General features: G+C 35.2%; 1 protein-coding gene across 5 annotated transcripts in view; it reads left to right on the top strand.

Annotated features, from left to right (window-relative positions):
* LOC123706449 (SUN domain-containing ossification factor) overlaps positions 1 to 14,964 on the top strand; it is a 76,474-nt gene extending 61,510 nt beyond the window's left edge. For 2 of the 5 annotated variants that reach the window (XM_045655724.1, XM_045655725.1), the window contains exons 2-4: positions 4,073 to 4,647; positions 11,170 to 13,216; positions 13,669 to 14,964. In XM_045655724.1, the coding sequence (XP_045511680.1) occupies positions 4,556 to 4,647; positions 11,170 to 13,216; positions 13,669 to 14,679 (3,150 nt within the window). In that variant the 5' untranslated portion in view covers positions 4,073 to 4,555 and the 3' untranslated portion in view covers positions 14,680 to 14,964. The remainder of the gene's footprint in view (positions 1 to 4,072; positions 4,648 to 11,169; positions 13,217 to 13,668) is intronic. The other 3 variants (XM_045655727.1, XM_045655726.1, XM_045655723.1) reach the window with 3 other exon arrangements.
* Positions 14,965 to 16,712: the final 1,748 nt, after the last annotated feature.

Genomic DNA, 16,712 nt, shown 5'->3' with positions numbered 1-16,712 from the left:
TGCTGTCAGTTAAGTGGAAGTTTTCGTGCTAAATATGTAAGGATTTAAGCCAGACTTAAAGCCAGGCTGTAAGCCTGTAGCGCTTGATTGTCGTAAATTGGAATTGTTTATTTTTAACCCCTATATCGCTAACAATTAAAGTCGAAAGCGTAAGTTCACAATGCAATGTCAATAAACTGTCTCCACGATGGCTGATTATTTTCCAACCTTTCGTTTAAATGTCGAAGCGTTTAACCAACATGCATTATACTGTTTAATTGCTGGGGTTAGATGTGGGGTTAATTCTTTTACATAACAACCTCACGTTCGGTCGTGAGCGGTCGGTCTGAGCGGAGCCGCGGGCGGTTCCTTGTATCCAATAGCATCTACGAGTTAATAATTTTCAAGCACGCTATTACCTTAATGATTCCTTAAACGAAACGGCATATTACGATTTACTTCTTAGTGTCATTAAAGTTACGCGGCGTACGGCGGGTCACGTGCCTTCACTTCCTCGTGAGTGAGGAAACCCATGTGTGCCCGCTCGGCCAATAATTCATCGTTCAATGGCGACGTTGATTTATGATTCATTGATGATATTGATTTATCGATTGCTAAGATGCGCCGGTGGAATGATTAAAACTTTCGCTAATCGCCTCCGCCGGTGCTTGTTGATGTTGCGCTCGCGGAATCAATTCAGTAGTTTGGAACAGGGTTGTAGTGACTAACTTATTATGACTTCCCTTCACTTTCTTTAGTAGGTTTTGATTTTTCTCCTTTTAAGGCCATTTTAAAACCTTTCATTATTTTGTTAATGATCACCAATAAACAATGAAATGAAATGTCTACGATACTTAGTAAAATTATTATTTAAATTTTAAACAGATACATTGTGATCCATTTCAAACTCAAACATTTATTTATTAACTAGCTTTCCGCCCGCGGCTTCGCCCGCGTTTTCCGAGAAAACCCCGCATAGTTCCCTTTCCCCTGGGATTTCCGGGATAAAACCTATCCTATCTCTCAAGTTGGATTGAACTGCACATGGTGTGCGAATTTTATTATAATCGGTTAAGTGGTTTAGGAGTCCATTGAGGACAAACATTGTGACACGAGATTTATATATATTAAGATTGAATAAATAGACTTCTTCTAGAAGCACTTTTAAATCGTCATTACATATTTTAACATTAACCACCGATTTTTAATATCATTGTTGGACAAATAAAAATAAATACTTATCCAAAATTCTATTCTATTCGATAAAATATAATCAATTACCTACAATCCATTAGTAACAAATAAGGGCATTCGTATCTTATGCCATATTAGGCCTTAATTATATAACTTTAAACGATAACGATAATTAACCTCATGCAACGGATCGCAGTGATTATAATGAATTAATTTCATTTATAGATTTATGTGATTTTGCGGACAAATTAATACAAATTGTATCGTAATTTGTAAAGTAATGAGTTTGCGCGGGACAAGAGTTTTATTCAAGTTGATAAACAAGTGAGTTATTGTCTCATTTATCAACAGTGTCTTTTTCTTCTGTATCTTTGCTATTGATGTTATAATTTAAGTCATATCACATTTTTCTTGGTAAGCTCGATGAATTAAAATGTTGAATGGTGATAATGTCAATTAGGTAAGCCTTTTGCTCCTACCTCTTGCCATATTATACCAACTGACATTTATAATGATTGTTACGTAAAAAACTACATTTCATTTATGTTAAAGTAAATCTATTTATTATCTGTGTTAATTCTAAATTGCGTGCCTTCCATTTACTGTGTATAATCTGTGGTCTCTCTCTACTCTGTGGAACATCGAAGTGATTGTACGTACAACAAAAGTAATCTAATTAAATCTGCTCTAAAATATAAGAAAAGCATTTTATTTGCCACTCTGCAATAATTTATAGATGAAACTTCCTAAAATACTCATATTAATATGATTAAAACTCAAAAATCCTTTTCACGCACAGGCGCGATTCCGCTATATACTTAGATGCCAAATGACATAACCATTGCTTTCTTAAACGGTTAAATTAGATTTGCTCCGACAATAAGATTGTTACATAATTAGTTTGAATGTAAACCGACGTAATGATGCATGGGAACTGCTTTCATTTCAAATTGGATTAAGTTTAGCGTTTGTACGAGAAATGGTGCGTTCAATCTGCCTTACCCAAGCCTTACCATAGTTATGTTGTTTCCAACATATTATTATCCTATACCTACCGCTTTTTAAGTATTTGCGAACTTTCTTGTTCTCTTGGCTTTGTACTTTATTATCTCTTAATAATGAAGAACTGAGTCTTCAATCTAAAATAATAGTTTATATTGATTGCTATCTAATATAATAGTTTCCAGGTCGATAAAATTAACATCTAATTGTATCTTTGATCTTATATTGTTCCTTAACGTATATGCTAAATGCATCTCTGAAAGTCTTCACTACATTGCTTTTTATCAATGATTACTCGATATTCCATCTAGTCTTAACACAGTACTTATCTTGATTGAATTGCTTATGAATTATGAAGTCATCCATTGACCCAGATTACAATTATTCGTACCTACTTAGTATTTCTTGCTATCAATATTATGTTCTCTTTGTTTCGATGTTGCAGCTCGAGTAATTGTTTTTAATTAACAACCTGAACTCGGGTACGCTGCGGTATTGTTTTTTTTTTTATTTATTTATTGGTTTGATTGTAGTGGTTACTATTGATTCTCCTTTTCAATTAACGTTGTTAATTTCTATAGAAATGTAAAGTATTCATTCAAATGCACTCTAATTGGGTAGGTAGTTGAATAATGTTTTTAAAGTTTATAAAAATCAGGTTGCATGATTTTGGTCAGATATTTATCATTAGGTCATCATTGAAAGTTTTCTTCTGAAAATGTATTCGATTGTTTTGGAAAGAGACAGCAGTTTCGCATAGCATGTACTTACTCGTAAAAAAGTTCAATTTGTCAATAATAATGTAGTAAATAGTAAGAGAGGATGATAACACTTGTGATTGATGAGTTGGCCGAACCGATCCAGATTGGCATTTGTTTCACTCCTTGAGAATAACCATCATTTAAGAAACTGCTCTAAAAGCAATACGATTGAAAACGCTCAATCGTTATGAATGAAATATATACACACAATTATGAGTCAGTTCCAATCGAACTTGACTGATATGAACACGAGGATCGATACACGTTTGGCAAGCGTTTTGTGTATGTGTGTCAATCAACGATTTTTCATATTTGGCCGCTATTTCAGTTGCATGGTTATGGTTGTTGATACGATATGTGAATATTTATAACATTGTTAAATGCAGTAGGAGAAAGATGTTCAAGAGGCAGTTTATTTCGGTCTATGTTTATGCTGGTTTATTATGTTGTTAAGTGCAGTAGAAATAAAATGTACAAATGACTGTTTTTTCAAGATTGATTTTTTATAGTAGGTCGCTATTTCTGCTGTATGGTTATGTATTTTATGATCGTCATTGCATGATAATAATTGATTATTTATAACAGCAGTGGCAATAAGATGTACAAGTGACAGTTGATTTATTTCCGTTATATTCTAGTCGGGAACCGTGACTTTGTCTGCGTTAAATGAGAGGTTTTGCGAGAAATGTGACATCTAGGTATATCTAAAAAAAAAGTAGATTAAATCGTGGTCTATTTATCTTCAAATATTTTTTTAGTTTTAATTACAGGACCAGGGCGGTAATAAACATTAATTATATTAAGGAGAGATTTGTAAAAAATATAATGTAATCTGCGTTTATGATACATGTGACGTAATACAAATATAAAATTATGATTTTAATGACATTGTCAAATAGCGCCTTATCATTACGAAAATACTACATAATATTATGAGTAAACTAATTACGCTAATACAAATAACAAGTTGAATAATAAACAAATTAGCTAACGACTTGCAAATATAACAGTTGTATTATTAACTCATTAATAAATGAAAAGTCATCCACGGTTTAATAGCACTATTGTTTTAATTTATTTAAAAAAGTTACCATACTATAATAAACAACTCATAACAAATGTGAATAATTGCTCAGTTTTCCCGTCATCGCAATCAGAAATACACGCGTGACATTCAAAGGCGCGCGAATCTGTGGATTGTGTGATCTGTGATTATATGTGCACCGAATGTGACATAATAAATGACATATGGTGAAGAGTTTTGTTATCTGTGATTCGTATCTGTCCGCCGAATGTGAAATCGATAAATAACATATAGATTGTAGAGCGTAGAGCTTATCTGTGCACCGAATGTGACATTGAGCGTTCTGAGGATTGTGTCGTCTGTGATTCGTTCTATAAGCTGTGCCACGAATGTGAAATTTCCGACGTATCTGTGATCCGCTGTATAATCTGTGCGCCGAATGTGACATAAGCGCGTGTATCTGTGATTCGCTGCATAATCTGTGCGCCGAATGTGACATTAGCGCGTGTGACGTCACGGCGCAGTGTTGGCGGGCGCGGTGCGGTTACTGCGGGCGGCGGTGACCGGCGCTCGCCAATGCGGCGGCGCGCGCGCCATGTCGCCGCCGCGGGCGCTGCTGGCGGCTCTGCTGCTGTGCCAACTGCTCTCGTACGGTGGCCACCAGGGGCTCACCAAGATATTCTATACGTAAGGGTGTTGAAATGTTAACAATTGAGGCACTGATAGATTCAACAATTTCAGGTTGTCAGTTAAAGTTGCATAGCTATGTACGAAAAAAGAGCGTGTGTGCCGAGCATAGGTGTCAGAAGTGAAACTTCTTTGGCAAGATTCAAAGATACCAAAAGTCGCCTTACTCCATGACGTGACGGTATTGCCATCACGGTGCCTTGACATTTTATCAACGCATCTAAGACGTATTCAGAAAGAAAGCTTGAAACTTATAAGCGCTTATCGGCGCTTGTCAGGCGCCATATAAAATTTGTTTTAGTCTGCTTCAACCTGCTTCCTTTGTGTAGAACGAACCAGCGTTGACAAGCGCCGATAAGCGCTTATAAGTTTCAAGCTTTCTTTCTGAACACGCCCTAAAGAAGTTTCACTTCAAAAAAAAATTGTAATCAAAAGTTAAATAAATTGTCGACGCCCTTATAACTAAGTACTTAGTACTTACCTTGCAAATTCTAGAATACTTTAATCTAAAATAAACTATGTTCTTTATAGGAAATCTTAAAAAATGTGATAAAATGATTTAGCATTGTGCAATTTCATAAACCACAATGTTATCATTTAATATAGGTGTTATAGTCATAAAGATACTTATTATTTAACTAGCTGTGCCCGCGACTTCGTCCGCGTGGAATAGCGACTGCATAGTAGTTACTACTTTACATACAATTATTTAGTAAACACGTACTACCATAAACAATTCATAGAATTGTTAATAGAATTTATTAGAAAGAAAGAAAGAAAGAAAAGACATTTAATTCAACACATATGAAAGACTTAAAAATAAAAATAAAAACAGAGAATTAAATAGAAAAACACAGTGCAATATAAAACATTAATATTAATTAGGTGTGATTCTGTGTGCTGAACAGGGACACCACTCAGGAATTCTGCGGCTTAAGAGCTACAGCACTGATTTTCAGTGGTTCCCATGTTCTCAAATGACGCCTACAGTGGCAGAATGTGAAAAAATAGGAATAAATTAAAATAGATACCTATACACGTATATACACTACATAAATATCAAAATAAAACAAAATTCATAAATCAAAACTACAAATTATATATTACTAATCTAAGCTAAAAAACTTACGTACTTTCCGGAAATCCGGGGCATTTTCCGGGGATATCCGGAAAATGCCTGTAAAATATCTGGAAAATCCCCCGGAAAATGTGTGAAAATGTCCGGGAAATACCCGGAAAATATCCGGAAAATGCGTGAAAATGTTCGGGAAAAGCGTGGAAAATGCCTGAAAAATCTCCGGAAAATGCCAGGGAAATGTCTGGAAAATATCCGGAAAAAGCGTGGAAAATGCCTGGAAAATCCCCGGAAAATGCCTGAGAGATGCCCAGAAAATGCCCGGAAAATATTCAAAAAATGCGTGAAAATGTCCGGAAAAGGCGTGGAAAATGCCTGGAAAATTCCCGGAAAATGTCAGGAAAATGTCTGGAAAATGCCTGGAAAATCCCCGGAAAATGCGTGAAAATGTCCCGAAAAAGCGTGGAAAATGCCTGGAAAATCTCCGGAAAATGTCAGGGAAATGTCAGGGAAATGTTCAGAAAATGCCTGGAAAATGCCTGGAAAATATCTAGAAAATATCCGGAAAATGCGTGAAAATGTCCGGAAAATCTCCGGAAAATGTCAGGGAAATGTCAGGGAAATGTTCAGAAAATGCCTGGAAAATGCCTGGAAAATATCTAGAAAATATCCGGAAAATGCGTGAAAATGTCCGGAAAATGCTTGGGAAATGCCTGGAAAATGCCTGGAAAATATCCGGAAAATGCGTGAAATGGTCCGGAAAAGGCGTGGGAAATGCCTGGAAAATTCCCGGAAAATGCGTGAGGAATTGCCCGGAAAATGCCCGGGAAATATCCGGAAAATGCGTGAAAATGTCCGGAAAAAGCGTGGAAAATGCCACTTCAAATTTGCGAAGTAATTAAAGCAGACAAATATAAAAGTAAAATTAGGTATTTAAAATAAATAAATGAAAAAACTACCAATTACAGAAAAACTTCTTTTTCGGTTGAAAATTGCTGGATCATGAGTATAATTCTTTATCTCTTACCTTGGGCAGTCTGGAAGAGATCGCTAGTAAGCGATAAGACCGCCTTATGTACATACCGTGTTAATCCATTTGGTATGATTGTAAATATTTTACTTGGTGTGGTACGTATATTACCACACCAATTGATAAATAATATGTACTCTGATCCCAGTACGATCTGTACCGCGATAGCCATAACGGTAATAAAAGAATCAGATGACAGTAAAGCACGATTAAAAATCATACTTGTACAGTACCTAGTTGTGAGTGCATTATTTACGTTTCAAAATAACATTTTTTTTGGTAATAAAACGTAGGTAGATTCTCACGCACGCACGCTGATACGTGGTTGGCTGCCCCTTTTCTCATTCCCGAAAAATATCCTCTAAAATTACCCAAGATTCTTCCAATGATTGTACCATACGTTGGAAATTAACTTTAGTCAACAATTGACCACGCGCCAGGATACTTATTTCTACTACATCCTCATGCAAATCGTTAATTTTTATGAACATTGAATCTGTAAATAAAAAAAATGAAAAGATTAACTACCTAATTTTATTAAAAAGCTACTAACAAATAAAATTCTATCAAGAACTAAAGTGACCTTCTTTGGGCGTTTAATATAGTCTTGTAAAAGTTATACATAAAAAAAAATTTCATCATTTTCTTATTTTGTCGTAACTTCAATTCTAATTAAAAACATGAGTCTAACTATATAATTAATTAATAAAGAATAAATATAAAAGCTACAACTTACCTTTTGTGGGAACGCAAGAAGGATTTTTAAAAATGTCACAATTAACTGTTAATAGTGTCTTGTTTGACATCAAATAATAAACATCTACCCTCACTTGTAATAAGCACCTGAAGTGGACTCTGGGAAGACATGGGTTAAAAAGTTAAATAAATAAGTACAATTAAAAACCCCACCAACATCATATTATTTAATTTTTAATTATAAATTTGCAAGAAGCGTTAAACATGTAAATTGATTTGATTTTAATGAAGTCTCATAGATGGCGCTGTTTCAAATTTGTCTTTATACTACTAAGATTCATTAAACTGTTTCTCTGCCAAAATTACGTAAATGACGTAGTTTTTATAGTATAAAGCTAGATAATAGCGTGGCTTACCCAAAAACAACATTTAAACATGAGTCTTTAGATTGTACGCTGTGTAATACACGGAATACGTTAGAAAAATAAAGGTTCACAGCTCCTCCCCCGGAGGTGATAGCATGATAATGTGTATATAAAAGCCTCACCCGATCTGTTAGTAATATTCATGCAAAATTTGAAGTCAATCTATGCGGTACTTTTCGAGATTAGCTCGGACAAATATACAGACAAACAGACAAACAGACAAACAGACAAACCGACAAACAGACAAAAATTCTAAAAACTATGTTTTTGGCTTCTATATCGATTATAGATCATGGATTATGTATTCTTTAAAAAAAATATTCAATGTACAGTTTTGACTTTCCTACGATTTTATTATATGTATAGATTAAAAATAATTATCAAACAGACACTGATATTTGGCTCAGAAAAGCCTTTCCTTAAATATCTAAATGAATGCTTATTTTAAATTATGATTTTTCGAGATATTTTGATAAGGGGATTAAGGACCGATTTTTCAATCCTTGATAAAAATTTATCTGTCCAATAAAGTATTGCACGAACATTTTAAAATGTCACCTGTAAACTGTCTTTCTTCTTCTTCTTTTTTTCAAATGGCAACTCCCGATCCTAGTGGTAAACTGTCAAATACGGACAATGAGAATACATTTTTGAAATGGTAGTATAATATGTAATTCGATGAATAAGTTTTAACCAAGGATTGAAAAATCAGCCCTTATTTATCTAAAAAATAGAATAAAAATAATAATAGTAATAGTAGTATTAAATATAATTAGATAGGCAAATTGTTTGTTTTGTTCTTGTTTCAAATAAATGCTATATATTATTTTATTTTGTATTGAAAGTGGTTTTATAACGAAAACATTTAATTCAAGGTGGTATGGGTAAAAGCGAGAATGGCAAACCCTCCCTATTAATTATTATCAACCCTCTCGTTATGCTATCAGCAATATTATTATTTAATTACTTTGACGATAAATTGTCTTTTAGAAGTCATTTCGATGATATTATCAATAGAAGCTCTCGTCTCCTTGGGTTTATCTCAAGGATCACGAAGGGTTTTAAAACACCATCTAGTCTTTTACATTTATTTGAAACCCTGATTCGTTCAATCCTAGAATTTAACTGTGTCATATGGTCACCGCACTATACAATTCACATCAAACGCATTGAACGACTTCAGAAGCGTTGCTTAAGGCTGGTTTCTCTTCGTTACAACATCGGTCGAAGTGGATCTAGCTACGAAAGTCTTCTTGAGAAATTTAATCTTGTCTCGTTGGAAAAGCGTCGACAGAGGCTAGAACTCATAACACTCCATAAAATCGTTCACTCATCTATCCACTCTCCGTCACTACTGTCAACTGTTAATTTTAATGCTTCATTTCGCTTCCGGACTAACAAAACTTTTTCTTTACCTTTAACCAGGAATAATACCTCTTTTTATAACCCCATATCTCGTTTCTGCCGTTTGTACAATGACTTATCCACAAGATTCCCCGATTTTGATATATTTGATCATCGAATAAACATATTCAAAGAACATGTCTGTCGAATCTTGAAATGATGTCCTAGTTTTGTTGTAATGTATTGTGTAATGTAACCATTATTTTTATTGTCTTTCTTTCATACATGTAATATTGAATTATCGAATTTTTAAATATGAATTTATTGTAATACGCTTTAGATAACTTTAAACTGTATCCCATTTTAGTATTGTAATTGTACACATTTTGTTGGGCTGCGATCTGCTCGTAAAATCGATGTGGCGCCTATGGACCCGGCAAGATCGTGGCCTGTTGTGTGTATTAAATTGAATAAATAAATAAATAAATTGGTTAAAATACTGAAAAGAAAGAAAGAAAGAAAGAACATTTATTTGACTCCACAATAATAACAAACAGAATGTAATGTATCTTGTATCAAATGAAGACAGACAATTACAAGACAAGAAAAAGCAACGAAACTGAAATTTTACTTTACTTTTAGGTTAAACATTATTATTGTCTTTAAAAAGTTGTCAAAGAACTAGATGACGAATGATATTAAAAGTCTCTGATACAGCTTAACAAAGTCACCTGTTATTTTTTAATCTCATGTTGAAAATAAACATTTTTGACGTGACTACGTCTTATAATTCGATAGAGCCGGCTGCACGCACGAAAAAACATGACTCATGCGGCGTTACCTCGCTCTGAGGCGTTCCATGTGCAAGCGAGAGCGCGGAACGAGCGACAAAGAAGCACAATCGGACGTTGTCACGTTCAACTATCGTCAGTAAACCGACTTTACAGACAACCAATTTTTTTTTTCACACCTTTACAGTTAATCTAGCTTGAAATTTTTGTAGCCTTGATTTTTCTTATCAGTACTGTTATGTTATGTCATATTGTTATGTTATGCTTTGCGTGAAAACCGTTATTAATTTTCATAATTTAATTTTAACATTTGAACTCTTATTGAAATATCAGAATTGCGGTAGGTACTTTTTATATGCATATATTAAGGACAGGTACATTAAGACATGTTATTAAGGACATATTCATTTGAATAAAACTCCATCAATTTTAGCTTTACATAAATCTTATAATATAAAAATGAATCCCAAAATGTGTTGGTAAGCGCATAACTTGAGAACGGCTAAACCGATTTCGTTAATTCTTTTTTTATTATATTCCTTGAAGTACGAGGATAGTTCTTATGTAGAGAAAACGTAAACATGTACCACGGGCGAAGCCGGGGCGGACCGCTAGTATGTAATAAAAAGTAATTCATTTGGATTATGTTTAATCATAATAGATAGCACAGGATACATATTTCAATATACTTAATTTATAGGATGTTTTTTTTTTATTTTTGTAGAAAAATAAGTGACGAGAAAAATGTCAAACTTAATCGCGCATACCTAGATAAATACATCATTTACGTTTTTGCGATAGATTGAATTGTTTTCACTCAACTTCCTATCACAAGTGTGAAGTTCTCATTGTGTTTCTAATTTACAACGTCTCTCGGCTATTGATGCTCGGGACGCGTTTCACACAAATTGTTTTATTAAAACCAATTGACGCACTGATTGCCCCAATTGTTCGCCATAATGTGTACATTGTACAGTCTTAGAAAATTTCGTATAAGGTCTAGATTTGTTGGATATTTGTAAAATAAAAACTGGTTTTATTTATGATAATTTAAAGTATTTATCTTAGAAATTATGATGTCTGGGATAATTTAATTGACCAAAATTTGCATTTTATAGCGTCATTTGTAAAACATTCTCAAATGTTCCTTTCTATTTCCAGGTTACCTGACACGGGACAGCCTCCAATACTCATCTCCCTCACAGACAACGCCAAATTGGACTTACGAACGGCAGACGAACTGCTATTCGCCAACGAATCTGAACAGCACAATGATACCCAGAGCTTCACAATCGTCGACAATTCGTCCGACAGCGAGAAAGTACCTGAAGTTGCAGAAAAAGAATCCACTGAACCCAGATTGATCGTCAAAGCAAAGTCCATGCACGAAACTAGGCAAGTTGAAGAAGCATTTCAAACCGTCACACCTGTGCCAGAACACGAGAGCACAGTCGAATCTCAGCCAGACAATGAATCATTAGGAGAAGACATTCCAGAAACACCACAAGAAGACATACCATCATTCTCAGAGTGGGCACAAAAGCAGTTAGCGGAAGCGGAGAAACAAGATACAGTGTTGAACCACTCGAGTCAACCTAGTCATAGCAATACGAATTTTAGCAGTAAGAGCACCAAGTTGCGGTCAAAGAACTACGCGTCGCCAGCGTGCGGGGCCAAAGTGATCGCCGTGAACCCAGAAGCGGGTTCCGCGAGTTCCATATTGTCTCCCAACAGAGACGAGTACATGCTCAATACATGTAACAGTCGCATCTGGTTCGTGGTGGAGCTGTGTGAGGCTGTTCAAGCTCAAAAGATAGAAATAGCAAATTTTGAATTGTTCTCTTCAACTCCCAAAGACATCGCTGTGTACTTCAGCGATCGTTTCCCGACACGGGAATGGGCAAGCGTCGGTCAGTTCACCGCGCAAGACATGAGAGACGTGCAGAGTTTCGATTTATTTCCACATCTGTTTGGGAAATTTATTAAAGTTGAGATGCTTTCGCACCACGGGTCTGAACACTATTGTCCCATTTCGCTGTTCAAGGTTTACGGAACGTCGGAGTTCGAAGTACTTGAAAAGGAAAGCTCTCAACATTCACCTCATATTGAGGAAGATGAAGATGATGAAATAATAGACGTTCCTGATATTCCGGCAGCAGAAACGGAGCCGACGAAGAATCTCTTCGGCTCCGCAAGAGATGCGGTCATGTCTATTGTTAAGAAAGCTGCTCAAGCGTTTAAAACGGAAGTTCCTAAAAATGTGTCTAGTGAACAAAACGATACATTATCAGACAAAGTGTACAAACGGTGTTGCTCTCCCAGCCATATTATAGTGTGTGATAATTGTAGTGAAACTCTTTACAGTGAAGTGTATGAACTTCTTAGTTGTAGCTCGGACAAATTAACAAATTTAGTGCGGCAAGTGTTCCTGAGAGACACGTTGAAGTGTACGGGGATATGTCAGCGGTTCGGTTTAGATTTTAAAAGTACAAAGACAATAGAGTTCAGTGATGAACGTGTTGCGTATATGAACGCTATGTTTCCGCCAAAATACTTGGCCGCTTTGTGTAATATCCTTGCGATTAAGGAGAAGAAGGTCGTATTAAACACTAGTTTTGAGACTGAATTAAATGTTACCACAAATATAACAATTGACGAGTCACCGCAGAAAATAAACAGTGAAACAAATAGTGAACATGATGTAAATTCTATTCCAATTAAAAGTAACGACACTGATAATGATAAAGACAATGAAACTGTTATGTCGGAGGAGAAACTTGTTGTACCTGAAGAGAAGAATGACAGTACCCCCGTAGATGTATTAAAAGAAGACAACATAGAGACTATTAAAGATGAAACACCGGCGTTTATTGAGGACGCCCCAGTACCTGAGTGGCATGAAGAAATATCGCCTGAACATAAAAATGTTGAAATACCTGACGCAGAAAATAAGGAAAGCAATCAGAGGCCTGATAAAAATGGTAAACTAGAAATATCGGTAGAGAAAACCAAAGAAACAGTGAATAATGGAGGGGAAGAAATAAACGATGCAACAATTATTACCGATAACGATAATTTTATGTCGGATTTCGATCAAATGGCAGTGGATCCGACGCCGCCTGGAACACAAAACCCCATAAACCAGAATCCAGCCTCAACTACAATACAAAAGGAATCCGTGTTCCTGCGGCTATCAAATAGAGTAAAGGTGGGTATTATAAAATAATCATTGGCACTTATTAAAACTATTTGGACACTATAAATCTGATCTTCCTGGAACATTAAAAAGTATATAATATGTATTACTCATACATATTGGCTACATCATACACTAGCTTGGTCATTACTTATTATGGAAATGTCTGTTCTAGTTGAGCTATGCATTACATTTCTCTAAGAAATAATGATATAAATCTTTTTGAATTTTTACTGGTTGATTAACAATAACTTCACAAATAATATGTTGAATTTTTAAACAATATTTAATCATTCCATAATTATGAAAATAATTCCATAAATATAAATTCCTGGTCCTTTAAATGTTAATTTTCAAAATTGATTATAATTATTTTAGATTTAATTTATATAGATCCCCTCTAGTCTCTAAGAAAGCATGCGTTTTTTGTAATTTATATTAACGTTGATGTTTTTCAATTACAGACGCTCGAGCGCAACATGTCTCTCTCGGGACAGTATCTAGAAGAGCTGAGTCGACGGTACAAGAAACAAGTAGAAGAAATGCAAAAGTCTTTCGAAAAGACCATAGTTCACATGACCGAAGAAAGGAAGAAAAGCAACGAGAGGGAGCAGAAATATCTAGAACAAATGAACAACGTACAGGAACAACTAGCACAGATGACAAAAACAATGGAACTTCTAATGGAGGAAAGGGACAGCTGGTTCGGAAACGTGACCTTCTTCAAATTCATCGTATTCCAAGCTATAATCGTCACTGCAATTATCTATTATTTAACAAAGAGATGGAAAGCAGAACCAATAATAGTGCATATACCCAAAAAGCTCAGGAAAAGACAAGATAAGTTAAGGCGAAAGTCGGTTGAAGGTGTAAGTGGGCACGCAACACCAGCGATCAAGAAACGAAGGCCCAGTGAAGAAGCGTTTCAAATAGCGCGACAATCCACTGACGAATTGGTCAGAGAGCAAGACAGCGGCGAATGGCAGATTGCTCGGAAAAACAGAAGACGAAAACCATCCATAGTACACCAGAGTATGGAACCAGATTCTAGCATCATCGATCAAGATGAAGTGAGGAAACTGGACGACAATCCCATACCGTTAGACGAAGGCGAATACTTCGCGCCCGTGCCAGAGCCTGTAGAGTTTATCGATGTAAATAATAAGAAAGAGTTACCAAAAACGAACGGGTCTTTCTTCAATAACTTGAAGAACAAGACCCTCAAAACAAGACGGCTCTCGTCTCCGGCATTTTTAAGGACTCTCAACAGACAGAGCTTAAGAAGCACGCCGAGTCCCATAATGAGGACCATAGAACCTATTTTCAATGGAAAAATAGGCAAAAAGGCCGCCTCAGAATCTCCCACGGGCAGCCTCTGGTCCGACTCCACGGAAATATCTCAGAACGGTCAGCTCAGTGAAAACGGTAGCAAGAAAAAGAAAAGCATAAAAAATATCCTCAAAAAAGTGTTTTAAGACTTAAATAATATATTAATTAATGTAATCGTTTCTATTCTATTGCTTTTAAGCATCGGCTATTGTAATTTATTTCATCGTGAATGTATTTTAAATTATTGTATAGTATTTGTATGATTGTTAGACCTCTATAGGTGCCAATTGTGATAAATTAGGGAGCCTAATGATGTTAGCTGTTATAATTTGTTTTGTAATGCCGTTGGGTGACAATAAGCTAAATTGTGGATGGACGCTAGTCGGGCGAGTCGCGATACAAAGAAATGGCATTAAATGCGTTTATTTTAACTCTGTTGTTTTATTATGCATGACCTTATTACATATGAATTAGTACATTCATTGAATACTGACAGTAGTATATTTGCATACTACATAATATTTAGTTTCATTATTATAATAAACTAGTACCACAGAATACATAATAGTAGCTAAACGCTACAGAACGGACACTCTCCGCCTCCCGCCAAAATTAAACACTTACCTCACCCCGCACGATCAGCCATAAAATGGTCCGTATTTTTCGGCAAGGACGATACGCAACGAAGATTGACAATATTAATCAAATTGACTTATAGTAATTTTATTATTTTGGATTTGTGATTAAGTTGTGATTATTGTTTTTCGTAGAAAATGGTTAGATATTGTGCTGTTTACGGATGTATTTCATCAGAAAAACGCGAATTTTTTTTTACGCTAGTCACAAATGTGCCAACCATAAAGCGTTAACACACACATTTACAGTCTCTACAGTGTGACTGTCAAAACGATAATTTTGTATGGAGTGTCCGGGGTGTGCTAGTACTATATCTATCAAAAATATGTAGCAATGTACACAGTACAATGTTCTCAAACTTTATAATTCTACTAACGCCATCTGTTGTCAATGGAGTCTGAAGTATGCGTGAGCAAGGCTTTGTGGCTTTATCATATTTTCGTTACTACAAAAAAGTCGAGCATAAAAGTGGTACGGCTATACTTTCCTTATTTCGATAGATAGCGTGGTAATATAAAAACATGTAAAATGGTTGTAAAGACAGATCAATAGATGCCGTTAGCTTCACTTTACATCCCGGTATCGAAATTTTTTTGTATTATTACATAAGAGTACGATTATATATTATATCTTATACTCGTCTTACGAGTACGAGCAAACATTACGGAAAAAAAAAGGATAATTTTTGGAGGTCCTGGGCCTTTGCCTCGGACCGGAATTTAATCAGTTATACGTCACTTATGTTATTAAGCTATTGCCAGTTATTAGTAACTCATTGCTTGAAAACACGTGTGGTAATGTCGAGCCGATCACTTGATAATTGTCCGGGACGCAGCAGCAGTAGAATAATTTCCATCCATTTTGGATTTCATTTAAAAGTAATGAATAGATCCAGGCCGACCATAATGACGAACATATGTCATTGCATCTTGCGCATATTCATGCGTATGACTTGGGCTACCTGTGTATGTCGCCGGTAAAATAGCACCTATATAAGCACCTAAATAGCCCAATAAATATTTTCTGCATCTTCTTCTCTGTGCTAATTGCATCGCGTAAATGGATGTAATCTTCAAAACGCAATTTAGCTTGGTTCAATCGAATGAGCCAGGGCCTCCGTTTCAATTTTAACGTTATAACTTATAATATTATTTCAACGCAATATTGTTGAAGCAGTCGACGAAATCGCGACAAATAGTTGTCAGAATTTTTACATTTTTAGAGATTTTTTTTTAAATAATTAATCGAACTATCCTTCTTGGTTAGTTTCCTCACCGAAAATACCTTATCAATTTCTGAAAGCACGCGTAAACATAAATATTTAGGGAATTTTTATGTATCTGCTTTAATTGCACTTTTCAATAATTGATTTAAAAAAAATACAGACAATAGTTTATTCACCCTTTTTACTTTTTAATTATTTTACACAAAATACATTTTTGAACGCATGAATGTCAAACGATATTTTGAGTTTTGACCGTATTCAACCGTATTTGACAGGATTGACAACTAATGATTGACATGTACGAAAATCAAAATTATT

The sequence above is a fragment of the Colias croceus genome, chromosome 3 (genome assembly GCF_905220415.1).
Source record: "Colias croceus chromosome 3, ilColCroc2.1".
Classification (NCBI taxonomy): domain Eukaryota; kingdom Metazoa; phylum Arthropoda; class Insecta; order Lepidoptera; family Pieridae; genus Colias; species Colias croceus.
This window is presented reverse-complemented; position numbering and strand designations above follow the sequence as displayed.